Below are 14230 nucleotides of genomic sequence, written 5' to 3'. Positions count from 1 at the left end.
GTGGGTGACACGTTCTGAGTTCCTGGGATACGATGTATACGGTACTCTTGCCCCGGTAATGGGTCATTGGACACAGCTGCCCTTTCTACGAGCTCTTCCCTTGTTGATACTGTCAAGATGGCCCCTCATGCACAGCTGCCATGAGCTTTCAGCAGTTCACTAGGTCAAAGCCTCAAAAATGCAGGCCTTCCTTGGTGGAGGCTTGCAGTAGACAGCTTCTGTCCTTTCCTGAACACTTTCTTCATACACCTCCCAAGTGGTTACACTCCTGTGGCTGGTCCTCGCAAATCTTTACCAAACACGTTTACATTGTCCTGTGAAAATCCAAAGTGCTGCGTGTGACCCCTGCCTCTCCGACAGGTCCACGAGGGTGTTGGTGGTCCCATGTGGTTGCCACTGTGTGGTTCTCCCATTCAATTGTATTTTTGAAATGCTTAAAGTGGTTGTCAAGAACAGCTCTTAGCGCTTACAGTATACACATGTAAAAGTATTTCTTTTCAAATGAATACATTACAAGCTGCACTTCTGTTTGCCTTTAAGTGCAATTCTTGACAATTTCATATTCTTTAAAAAATGTACTCCTTACTCGTTGGACTCTGAATTAATGCAGATATTTAAGATATGTCAGAATTGATAAAAGCCTTACTGGTGATTCTCCTTTAGAGTTACTTTACACTCCTGTCAAATGTGTCTGAAGGTCAAAAGAGATTGAGAAGACCGGATGAAATATGTTTGTATTGTACTGGATGCTGCACATTATTAACACAATTTTCAGCATAAAAACCCCTCTATAAAGTCTTTAGACTGTTAAAAATAAAGCATACCATATTTGATTTTAATAACTCCAAACAACCTCTGTAAGTAAACTGTTCATAAAACCACATCCTCTGACTTGATTTGAGACTTGATTATTTTTGTGTTTGTTTCTTTCTTTTCTGGTCAGTTTCCTTACCCTGTGTTCCTTGCTCAGTAATTAAAGAAGCCTACCACGACTTCCAACAAAGACAATTCACTGAAATAAACTTGAATTTTTATATTGCATGATTTAATTTGAAGTAGAGAGTTTTCACTGTGAAAATTAGAAAGAAAGAAGAAAGACACAATGTTTTGTCTCTGGAGCCTTATTCACCTTTTATGTTGGTTGTCACATGGGGAAGATTCCTCCAAGATGCGTTTTTTGTTTCACAATGTATGTTGCCAATTATAGCTTCTTAATAACATTTTAATTAATTTTTCTCTTGCCCTCTCAGTAGAATGGAGATCTTGTAAAAATAACCACTCTTCAGGGCTTTGGATTTCACTGTAACAATTCTGGAGAAGTGATTTTTAGAAATAACTACAGTATTTCTTTACTGAAACATTAATGAAACATTTAAATTTAATAGAATTAGCCACAATTCTACAGTATGAGAGTTGTAATCCACCCAGGTGATTGCTGACAGTGAAAAATGTTGGATGTCTTTACTTTAATGAGCTTCAGTTCTAATTGCTGTTGATATTGATCATCCCTCGTTTCAAATTTACTTTAAACATTTTACCAAAAAGAAAATTAAAAAAAAAATACAACGGTATGACCAAGTTTCAACCTTGCGAAAAAATAATTAAATTGGCACGAAAACAATCCAAACATTAATATAACACCACCAACATATTACAAAACAAATCCAAAAACTCAAAATATGTGCGAAATCTCAACAAGTAAAAATAATTTTACAATGTTGAAAACAGAGAGCACCCAGTAAGTTTCTGTGAAGAAGTACTTTAAGCCAGTTCTGGAACCCAAAAGCTTGTTTTAAGAGGAGGGTAAACGACAACTTTAAGGACAAAGCCGTTAGTTTTCTAGTGTGAAACAGACTGGGATCACATTAAAAACTATCATACTTTAACTCAAACGTGTAGTGCATCTTGACTGAGCGGGCCAGCACATTGTCCATCACCACCAGTCTGCATCGCATTAAAAACCGTTGGTCAGATTATAACGCCCATTGCAGCATTATTTCGATTCAGTCAGCTTTCTCTTGTCATTCTGCACTTCCTGTATTTGCAAGACACTTCCTTAGTCTTTAAATACTCCGAGACTGTGACCTTTTGACCCTAAAGCCGGTTGTTTCTTCTTAACCTAAAATGTGAGAATTGACATTCGGCGGCGACACACTCTGTCAATTGAGAAGAGAAACTCACCCGACAGTCCCGCTGGAGGGTTTTCATTAAGGCATTGTAAGTCTCTGCATCAAAGTACAGGCCTTCGTGCATGTCCTGTAAGAAATCCAAGTCTTTGAAAGTGGGAGATGACTTCTCTCTTTCCTTCCGCGAAGCTCTGCGCTTGTATGTCGAACCCTTCAAGTCATACTTGTAGTGCATCTTGACTGAGCGAGGCAGCACATTGTTCATCACCACCAGTCTGATGTTTATGCCCCCAGACTGCACACAATAAAGACCATAAAACTTCGGCAGGAGTGTCCTTGGATTCTGGTTCAAGTTCTGAAAATGGTACAGGAAAAAAATATCAACCATTACAAGTACAGCCTTTACAGTTAATTCACCTAAGACAAGGTGGCATTATCTTAACAACAGTGAAGGCTGGAAAGTAAGCCTGTATGAGAAGCAAACATGAAAACAAAACAAAAATATTCTGTGTCAAACAACTTAAAATCGTTTTCAAACAGAATCTATATTCCAAATAAGAAAGAGCAATGGTCCAAAAAATCAGGTCCCTGTGGCACTCACCGCTGACGTTTTCCAATTAGAAGTTGTGTCATAAAATAGGAGAAAGGTATTTTTTTAACCTCACTCTATTTCCCATGACACAAAATCAGTTTTATACAGTATGAGACTACAAATACATGCACCACCTTTTCTGCTAGTTAAAAACTAAACAGTATTGTGCATGTAATGCAACGGAATACAGATTAACAGCATATTTTTGCCATTAAAATTGTATGCACTACATTATTGCTTTAATTTATAGGAAATGGCTGAATTACCAGAGCGTGACAGAAAGACTCTCATCAACAAGCATTTTTGTCAGATTGGAATATTGGCTTACCATGTAATAACCTGGAAGCAATTTCTGAAGAAACTCGGCTTCTTTGTGCTGTACAGTCTTGATGATGAATTCATCGTCACTGGTTAAATAAAACAAAGAGCCACTCGCTCCAGGGTTGGATAGTTCTATTAATGGCTCACTGCAAATGGAGTACTGTGGAATAAAAAAAAAAAAACACAAGAAAGGAAATTAAATAATCACTCATTTCTGCCAGGTCTCTTGTGCACAGGTAGAGATCACTAATTTCAGCAGGATGCTTTCTTGTTTCCTTAAAAAATATATAATTAATTCAGTTTTAAAACACATTTAACATGCCAAACGAGTATGCATTTTGCCAAGATGTCTAACATGCTTTTCATGAGTGATAAAGCAGAAGCACGAAACTTATAGGTGCCTTAATCAAAGAAGGAAAGCATTTTCCTTTAAAAGTATAGGAACTCTAATCAGTTGTTAGATCATTTGGGAACAAGCTGCGGAATGGCAATTTTAATTATGGCTAGAGTGTTCGGTGTATATATTTATATTTATGTATCTGTTTGCTGCATGCTATCTTGGCTGTGGCTTCTCCCTCAACTGCATACCAACTCCTGGTAGACAGCGGCTTTTAAAAACTGCAATACAAAACTTGTGTGTACTTTGAAGAACAATGTCAAAGTAAAGACACAGAACATTGGGAGGATATCACTGCAGAAAAAATCCTCCATTTTCACATTAGAGCTCTACACTCATAAGTAGAGTAGAAGGTTCTATGGCCTGCAAATTGCAGGCAGGGCACTGCTGTTGTACCCTTGAACAGAGAACTCAATTTATATGAATTTCAGTCGCATTGGAAAGTCAGCTAAATAAATTCATAGCAAAGACACAAGCTCATTAAAAACACCCTCCATGCTCTAACTCGTTCAGGCTTCTTTTGAAGTACTCAGAGTGTAGCAGGAGTATGATACTACACAGGGAAAATGGGCAAAAAAAGGAAACTAAATAGAGAAACATGCAAAATAGGCCTTTTAATATACAACATTATGCACTTCTACTTCATTTTGATAGATTTCATTCTGTATTACTTTCTATGTGCAATCTGATTATCACTGTGCCTTTGGACAATTGAGGACAATATCCTCAGTCAAGCTCATTCGATTGCCCAAGTCTAATGATGCCGATGCAGTTCCTTGTAAAACTATTCACCCTTTAAGTTTCCATGTTTTACTGCTGTATCAAGACTTTTTCAAATAGGATACTGAGAATCTGTGCAATCTCCTCTGAACTAAAGAAACTATGAAATGCTGATCGTATGTACAGTTGATTTTTAAGGAAAAGTAGAAGAAGCACGACTGCGAATTGTTTTTTCACACCTGATCAGAGCTTTTACAACAGCACCTCTATATCACTTCATGTGCAAAAAAACAGTATTTAAGGTCACAAGATAAGTGTAATAGTCTCTATCAGTGTGCAATTAAAGACTGCACCTGTCTCATTAAGTTCCCTCAGCAGTTGAATTCAGGTCACAGCTCACATAGCGATACAACAAATCGAATGTAAAACAGTCAATGTGTGGCATTTAAAACAAACGTAGCATTTAAAACAAATCAGGGATAAAGTATGAGAGAGACACAGATCAGGATATGATTACACCTCCCTTTGAGTACAACGAAGTCACTCATTAAGAAGTGGAATGTGCATCGTAACACCCAAACTCCACTTAGACAAGTGTGTAGCCATGCAAGCAGAAACCTTGTTAGACTTTACTAGTTCTACAGTACATCTGAGATAGGAGCCACTGTTCACATATCAACAATATCCAGGTAACTCGCTCAGTACACAGTGCCATGATACATACTGTAAACTTCAAAACATCCTTTAGAAATATGACACCTTCGTGGGGGTGAGTTCGAAACTAAGGCTGGAATACTAAATGTTTCAGTGACCTCCTTACACTTTTCTAATACTTAGTCTATACTTTAGTTTGCTTCACAGCAATTTGGAATTAAAAGTTAATACCACTACGTCTGCGCATGACATCTGTGTAGTTCAGGTTATAGTCATTGTCATACACAAAACATGTGAATATGCTACATATGAAAACAACATTTGGAAACAATAAAATAGCAAGGAAAATGTAAATGAAAGGTATACTGCTTCATTACTAAAAAGGGAAATTTGCAATCTACCGTTGTCTCTTCCTTAGAGTATTTCTAATATGGCAGACTATAACTTGTTTCAACTCACTGCTGTAAGAAGTATCCTGCCTCTATTGTGTGCAACATTCTGTTTAGAAATAATAGTCAAGTGTCTTGATTCACATAAAAATAAACATACTGTATTGCCTTATGATAACATTGTGGGTTTTTACTAACATTTGTCTGAAAATAACTACAGAATAGTGAGAAATAAACACTTGTCATGCACTTTAATGAGGTCACTCATCTTCAATACAGATATAAAGTTAGGCTGAAATGTCTGATTGAAAGCCCTCAATTAGTGCTTAAATGAACACAATTCCCATGAGAAATTAAAACTCTTTCCATTTCAATGTACAGACAATTAGAGAAATCATTCTAAAGTATCCAATTAGCATTTCTATCTGCCTGTCATGTTAGTATCAGTCTGTAGCCTGCAATGAAATATAACTAGCTAGGTCCTTATCTTGGGCATAGTGCACAAACTGGTTAAAGGCAGGATCTTCAGAAAGCAGGAAAGGCTGAAGGGAATGATAGCATTGAGCACAATAAATGAAATTTTTCTTTATTTCCATTCCACTAGTCTTCCACATTCGTATTTGTATCCACTGCTACCTTCCTCCTAAGTAATGGTAAACAAGGACACATTATTGACCTAGACTGGCAACTCAGATTGTTTGGTAACCAGGATGATCCTTTTGTTTGCAGCTGTGAAAATGTTGTAAAACCCAGCATTGGAGCAAAGGGATTTCTCTGTGTGTGCACAGGTCAGGAGAGGCTGGGAGCCATGGCGTGAAACAGCTCATTGTTCCTGTTGCTGCCTGGGTGAAAGCAGTCATGGAGCTTACCAAGTAATCATCCGGCTTGATCCCGAAAAGCTCTCGAAAGTAGCGGAACGCCAAGGGAGCGTAGGTTTTGAACCGGAAGTCTGGGTAGTGATGAGCGGGCGTCAGGTTGCTGCCTTCACTGAATGGTTTGACAATCAAATAAAAATCCAACACAGGAAAATACTGGTTATCAATCTGAAACACATGCAATATAAAGCTCATCTCCACCTAAGAGCGTACAATGGTCAGCATTAACGACAGATAATTCATAAAGATGAAAATCTTAATTTGTAAGTAGGACAACAGGATCTTCACTGAGGACTCAAGCAGTTAACCCAAGCTTTCGCTGGATTTCAACAGTGGCCCACTTGATGTTGGGTTTTAAATACATTCAGAAATAATCATGCTGTTTACTTTCACAGTAATACAGACAGCATATTCACAGAACTGGTTGTGATCACTTTCATGAAATGTGAGAATACTTCAGCCCCACTCTGTCCTGCTTAAAAAACATAAAGCTTCAATATACCAACCAGTATTGCATTCTTTACTGTAATAAAACACTATTTTGAGACGGAAATGTACCCAAGGGTACACAGGTTTATATTTACTTTAGTAAAACTGTACAACAGGTGTACAATTACTACTGCATGAAGCAGAAGAGCTTTTTACAACAAAAGCTATACTTATGGCTGTCTAAGCAGCATCATGTTGTGGACAAGCTGATTAAATTATGTTAGGGCATTAATTATTATGTGAAACCTTTCAGTAAAACCCTTTGTTTCAGAGAAAGCTAAAACCTTTTAGAATGAGTTGTTTTTGTTCTTGACAAGGAAATATTTGCAAGGGTTACCTAACTACTGTAGGCTCAAAGCCAAGATTAGACAAATGTCCCCACTGTGTATAAGCATACCTGTAAGTGTTATGTTCACAATTAAGCTACTGTGTGCATTGCTCTCAAGGCAAATAAAAAGCAATCACTTCAAAACCAGATAAGTGAATCAGAGAACATTTGCAATGTAATTTGAACACAATTAATTGTGTTACTTTTCTTAACTTCAGTATGATAGGATATCAGTTCATCCTGTTTGTAAGACATATTGCTGATTTACTTACATCAAGTAACTATGTTATGAACATAAAGATGTTATTTGGCATTTAAAAAAGACTTCACAGTAAAAGAAAAGACTTTAGACATCTTTTCCGCTGGTTTGAAGCCTTAAATTATTTGTGAAGGTGGAAACAAGGTGAGGACAAACAACAAAGACAATTACTTAACAATTAACTAATTTGCAATTTTCCAGACAAACTATAAAGTTAAGAGTTTTGTTATGAGATAACATATGTACAGTATAAATGTGAAAACAGCCGCTTTTAATAGTCCATCCTTTGTCACAGAAATGTAGAGTTAAATGTTAAAATGTAAAAAAACAACAGTTTTTTATTTCTCACTGTGTGAAAACTACATAAACAAATCTGCTATAAAGCCTTCAATCGATGTTCTGTAACTTGAGTCAGAATACCAGTATTACAGTAAAAACCATGACATACAGAAATAGCAGTTAACAAAGAAACGAGAAAGCAGTTACTGCATTCAAATCAAACTAAGGCAAGGAGTGGAAAACATTCACTAAGGATTGATATATTTTAGATATGTTTTAGTGTAAATGTTAATCACATCCCAGAATTTGGTCATTATTTCTCCAGTAAAAGTGTATTAAAAGCAACATGGATTGTAACATTCATGCTTAGGAAAGTATTTACATACAGTAGCTTAAAGCACCTATTATTTCCTTAATGTGCATATCGAGTTATCACAGGCATCATCTGCACTTCATGGAGACAGTGCTTCACAAATAGCATCTACAGCACCAATCACTTCATGGAAGCCAGCAACCTGATAAAAACCTATAATGACAGGTCTTCTTCTTATGATGTTTTCCTCTTCACAGGAAATGTAAGATGTTACCTGGTTTAAAAAGAGGCTTGCATTATCTGCTAGAAATACCTAGATGAAATCTGGAAAAAGTGCAAAAGTCAGGCTACTCCAGTCTGTTTTGGAATAAGCCTGAGGCTCACTGATAGAATCTGCTCTCTGTATCGCTAGACCAGTGCACTGCAGTTTACAGGTGAAAAGTTTCAGGACCAGCCTTAATTCCCTCTTATAACGAGAACCTGAAGTGTTCAGTCATTACTTAGCCCTTGTTCCCTCTTCAGTCCAAGCTAGCAGTCTTTGTCTGATGTTGAAAAAACCTTCCTTTGCAATCACCTTCCACTTTATAAATTAACACCATCCTCCAATCAACAGCACATCCTCCCTTTATACTATACTGATTGTTACCTTTTTATTGAGCTCACAATAACACCCCCCCCGTGCTAATTAACACACATTTACATATGAATGTAACATTAAGCATTGCTTAATCGCATACCAAGCCAATACTATGAACATAATTAATGTTATCTTCCCAACTCATCTCAATGCATTTACATACATTACAAATATTCATGAGATTTAAAACAAAATGTGGTCTGAATTAAATCCAAATTTGGAGTAGGTCTAGGTTTTCCAGAGGCTTCGACCTGCTAGAAACCCATCAACAGTTTATTTTACTAGAATTTATGATAGACAGATTGACAGATAGGTATAATTTTTTATTTAATCGGGCCATTACTCCTATTTAATTATATTATCATGGTTTGATGTACACATTAACTATCTTAACAAATAACATCTTAAATAAAATGCATGTTAAATTAAAGGTTCATTTCTCCAGATACCAAAACATATTAGCTTTGATCCATGATTAGACTACTGGTTATAGGCAAAGCTCATAGTAAACGAGAGTCTATTCCCAGCACACAGGGCTCAAGGCAGGACTTTACCCTTTACCCTAGCCAGAACACCAGCCCAGCGTAGGGTATGGGCACATGCAAGCAGCCAATTTAGAGACGGCAAATACTCTGGTGAGCATAGTTTTGGAACCTGGAGGGAAACTGGAGCACAGAAAAAAATACAAAAAGAACATGCAAACAAAAAATTGCTAGCTATCCAAATTAACAAAAAATACCAATGCCATCTTTAATTCTCTGTTCTGTTCTAAAACCAAGGTTCATATCAATCTTCCATGGCACCAACATTTCTACTGTGCCTGGAAATGCCTCTTGGTATGTTGATACTTGGATATTACATGGCTAATATTGTAAATCTGAAACCTGGGGCTTACCTTGGTAAAAACACGCTTTCCACCACATAAAAATCTTGCATGAGAACATCTCTGTCTGGCTTAGAGGTCAGGTTCCCAACTGTGTAGCCTATTCCCAGCTGGATAGCTCCCTTCAGTGCAGAAGATGTTGTCTGAAAAAAGACAATGCTTTTTAATGCTGTTTCTGTCATTTGGTTTGTTGAAGAGAAAACTGTAAATGAGCACACAAAAACATGAAAATCTGAAAATTATAAACTGTAACAAAGTAATGATAAGTTTTGAATCCCTGTCAACATACTCTATATTATAAAATGGTCTATGCCCATATGGAAAGACTAATTACTTCTCCTGGGCTGAGCATAAATTGGTATTTAAACTGTAAAACTGAACAGATATTACAGTAGAAACATCACAGATATTTTAACCTGGATCCTTTTTAACAGTATTTAAACAATGAGTGATATTTCACCACAGGCTATTCAGTCAGTATTTTTCCAGAAACTTTCTTGTGGGGTTTTATATTACTATACCACATATTTCCAAACAAAGGGCTGTAACTACCTCTTGCCTCTTATTCACTGCTGCCTCACTTGCAGGTGTACAACAAAGGCCATCTTGTGTGCCTGTTGCTACACCCAATCTAAGTGGGTCTTTTACATTGTGCTATTTTTTCCTGTAAAAAACAAGTAAAGCTGCTGTTTGTGGACTTTTGGATTCTATTTTTTATTCAGCTTTGTCCATGACATCAATGTGCATCACGCAAAATACCTGTATATATTTTTTTTCCTCAGCACAAAGATTTAAAGACTCATTTCACAACTATCTCATGTCCTCCTTATATGTGCAATATTGAAGGTAGCATGACTGGCAAAGCTTCCTTCATATGGGAATGCTGAGGCTTTCTCAAGTATTCTCCTGAACTGTCTGAAGCAAACACTGTTAGCCAAGTCAGCAGATTGGACACAACCATGTTGTTGTTTTCAGGCTTGGTATGCTGGCTTATGCAAGTCCAGAAAAACACAGGCTTCTAAGCAGTAACTGATTATTTAAGATAAAAAAAGGATTTATTTAATATCATTACACAATACCTCAACATGGAAAACAAGATACACAGAACATGGAAATACATTCTTCTGGATCTTTCAAAATGTTTCTAGATGCAGAAAAGGGTAAACAGAACATAAGAAAGATAATGTACAATAAGTACAAACTATACGGTTCACACTGATATAGAGCACCACAGTTTGCAAAAATGTAATGGCAATTTGACCTTAATTCTTAATCAGAATCAACAGAAATACACAGATAGAGATATATTAGAGATATTTGACTTAATATACATTATAATATCAAATCTGAACATATTAAATGCATGAGATGGTGATATAGAGAAGGCTCTATCTCAATCATCAGTGCTGCAAGTTACCTTTTTGTACGTTTTCTCCCCACCTGGTTTCCCCGCCACTCCAACTCCATTTTCAGTAACAGACGACATCTTTGAATAAAGCACATATGTTAATATATAATAATTACCAACATCAGCTGAAATTTGATGCACAGCAATTGTTCACATTAGTTAACTTCCTCTTTTAGTCAGATTTTTCCTAAAACGAAAAGTGCAATTTAAAAACTGTTTGCCAAAACATCAGGCAGTGTATGCTTCACTTTGGTGCTTTGCTTGCACTTATAGCAAGTGAGAACCAAAACCTGTGCTGTCCCCACTAAGTCTAAAACTGAATTATGAAATGCATTAATTGCATGTTTTAGGGGCTATCACTTACAAAGTGCACATAATGAGAGATCGGGAGAATAAGTGGGGACAACCCAAAGCTTATTATATAATTAAACATCAAAGGAAAGCTTAAAGGTTATATCTACTACACAGTTAAAAAAACATATTCCACAACCAGATGCCACATCATCGTTATTATACTTTAAAAGCTATAAATCACACTAAATGGATTTACTTACACACTATCAACTACCACAGAGATTCCACTGTGACTACAGGCTAAAGAATGTTATGTAAAAAGCTTCACAAATACCTTGCTTAAAAGCTTTGCAAGTCATCTGTTGATCACGGCAGCTGCCTAATTCATTCATGTGATCCACAAATCTTGTTTTCTGTGAGAAAAAGACAAACATTTAGAAAACATCAGTTTCCTGCTTAGCTGTGCATTTATGGTATTTGAATAAGACTGACATTTCCTTGTCACAAGCAGTCTTGAACCATCAACATCCTTTATCTAACAAGCCGGTGTTTTATGGCAATTTTCCCCTGTGCCTAATGATAAGCATTAAAAAACAAACATCGATCTGCAATGTGTAAGGAAGAAATACTCAGGTGAAAACAGGAAATTAGGAGAAGGGATTAAAATTCTTCTTCTGATGTTTAAAATGAACCTTCTCTAGCCCAACTACTTCAAGTCTTGTGGAAAACCTTCTTTGATGCATATGCTTAGTAAATCCTTTTAATGATCATTTCAGTTCCTGTAAAGGCTGCCTAAAGAGAACATTCTTAAGCGTGCCTAATGCTACAGGGACATTACCATAACAGAAGTTTGGTCTTCCAAAATAATTATCACCTGATGTGGTGAAGATGACTTGCACAATGTAACACGACTACATTTCCATACTTCCTCAGTTATGACACACTTATAAATACAGATGCAAACATGTGAAAAAGTACTGTCATCTTATCCAGCCATGCAGAAGCATTAAGAGCCTTGGCTCAAGGGATTTAGATTTGTAGTCCACTTGAGCTCTCAATACCTCAGCTAAACTCAACATTTGGTTAAAATGAACACTTCACAAATGGGAAAGCTTTACTTTAAGAGTTCAAAATGCATAAAAAGAACCCACTCGTCTATATGGGCGAAAGGCAGTGGGTGGTAAAACTGAAAGCCAGCAATTCAATGTTGTAACTGCAAAATGACGATGTACTGTAACGCACTTCTAAGTGCTCATTTAGCGTTCCGTGTTCGGCTTTGATCAGAGCAAGACAAAAAAAAACAATGCTACTCTGGAATCAAACCAGACAATAATGACTGTACATTCCCAGGCTGCAATCAATGTCCAACCATTGACAGATGAAAAGAACTGAAGCATTTTAGCCTTCAGCAAAGAAGCCTCTGAGAGGAAGGAAGCACAAGCCCCATTCAAGTATTCAAATGTCCCTAATGTCAACCCTACGGTGGCTGATTCTTCAGACTCAATGGTTAAACATGAGCCGGAGGACAGAACTGTAAAACAGGGAGGAGTGTCTTTAAAGTAGCAAAGGGAAGGCATGTTTTTACACAAAGGGTGGCGGACGTCTGGAAAAAGCTACCTAGCCATGTAATCAAAATCGATACCTGGCTTGTTGAGATCCTTGGAACAATTACTGTAGCTACTTAACACCAAAGAAGATAGATGGGCTAAACAGCCTCCTCTTGATTTCAATCCTAAAACTGGCCAACAGATACAGAGAAATTCACATGTACAGTATAGTAGCAAAATGAGAATGAACAGATTGCTTGACATGTGCCATGTACACTGGCATGTCTAGTTTTTTTTTTTAACTTGCAAGAAAACGACCCTTAACACATGGGTTTCATTTACAACTAGCAGGTAGGTCTAAGTTCTAATTTGATTCAGTCTTTAGTCGCGGCAAGACGTACAGCCGATTAAAAAATTTGATTACTGTGATCTTCGCTGCATCTTATGAGATGGTGAGAGAACAGAGATGATACAGAAAATTACAGGATGACACAAGCAACTTACACCTGGATTGCACACTTAATATTTAAATGTAGTGCCTGCTGCTAAATATATTACAAGTTGCAGACACGGTTCAACCATCGCCGCAGTGCTGTCTTGTTATCAAGAGCTGAAGCTCCAGTGGCCACTCTCCTCAGACACTGAGAACCTTTATACTGTACCTGCACGAGATTCGCAATCTCTTTCTGACGGAGCGCTGCAGAGGCAGGAGTTATCACCTGCAATGGCTGCACGAGCAGCATCTCAATGCGCCACTAACATGGAATTACATAAATCTCTGATGCCTGCTGTCCTTGCTTATTAGTTTATAATCGATTTACAGCTGAGGCTTTAAGACTGCTGTAAATCCAAGACCCTTCACAATAAACAACAGTGGGGCTGTCTTGCTGCTACAGTATCACTAATCCTGTTACAACATCAGTTACGGAAGCCAAGAACTGTAAACCAACCAAGTGCAGTGAAACAATGAAAGCTGATGTTTTTGTTTATGTGATGACTGAGCGGAGCACAAAACACATATAAAGAAGCATCGTACTCATCAACTAGTCACACATTCAGCTACAGTCATTTGGCAAACTATGGTATTTAGCTGCTAGGCATGACAAGAGATCTGAAATCATTCATTAAAGGTCTTAGAGCCACAGAAAAAAGACATGCTGCACTTTTTTAATATATCCTATCATTGTGGCTTCTATCCCCTATTTTGATGTGCAATGCTGAATGATTTATAAACACAGCAGCCAAATGCTTTCATCTCCACAATCACACTCCAGAGTTACACAGTAATAAATTAACTGCTGTGCTGGTGGCAATGAGCTTAATTCCTAGAAATGACACACATGCAATTCTCGTGACAGCTATTCAACATGCAGTGGATATCAAACGTCTACACACCCTTACTGAAATTTCAGCTTTTGTCGATGTAAAGGCTGAAATCAAGACAAATCATGTCAGACCTTTTACCACCTTTAATAAGATCTTGTAACCAACAGTATTTAAGCGAAAAACAAATGGATCATTTCTAGGAAATAAAAAATCTTCAGAACATTTCAACACTCAAAACAAAAATGTAAAACATTTGCATTTCCTAGCTTTTATTCAGCTAATAGCACTATTCGTATCACTGTACATGTTGCACGTGAGGCAGATATTTTGTTCTATCTGGGATTGAGTTGATAGCAGTTGTATTGGTTAGAAATAGGATCATGGGGAAAAGCA

The 14230-nt window shown here is 37.1% G+C and overlaps 1 protein-coding gene across 2 annotated transcripts in view; it reads right to left on the bottom strand.

The window, feature by feature from the left end:
• pip5k1bb (phosphatidylinositol-4-phosphate 5-kinase, type I, beta b) overlaps window positions 1-14230 on the bottom strand; it is a 68850-nt gene that overhangs the window by 30526 nt on the left and 24094 nt on the right. For both annotated transcript variants that reach the window (XM_088630062.1, XM_088630061.1), the window contains exons 2-7: window positions 11299-11377; window positions 10680-10748; window positions 9275-9405; window positions 6069-6186; window positions 3047-3199; window positions 2182-2481 (exon numbers count right to left, since the gene is read on the bottom strand). In XM_088630062.1, the coding sequence (XP_088486188.1) occupies window positions 2182-2481; window positions 3047-3199; window positions 6069-6186; window positions 9275-9405; window positions 10680-10748 (771 nt within the window). In that variant the 5' untranslated portion in view covers window positions 11299-11377. The remainder of the gene's footprint in view (window positions 1-2181; window positions 2482-3046; window positions 3200-6068; window positions 6187-9274; window positions 9406-10679; window positions 10749-11298; window positions 11378-14230) is intronic.

The sequence above is a fragment of the Lepisosteus platostomus genome, chromosome 4, assembly GCF_059453375.1.
Source record: "Lepisosteus platostomus isolate fLepPlt1 chromosome 4, fLepPlt1.hap1, whole genome shotgun sequence".
NCBI classification, from domain to species: domain Eukaryota; kingdom Metazoa; phylum Chordata; class Actinopteri; order Semionotiformes; family Lepisosteidae; genus Lepisosteus; species Lepisosteus platostomus.
Note: the sequence above shows the minus strand (reverse complement) of the source record. Positions and strands in the feature narration are given on the sequence as shown.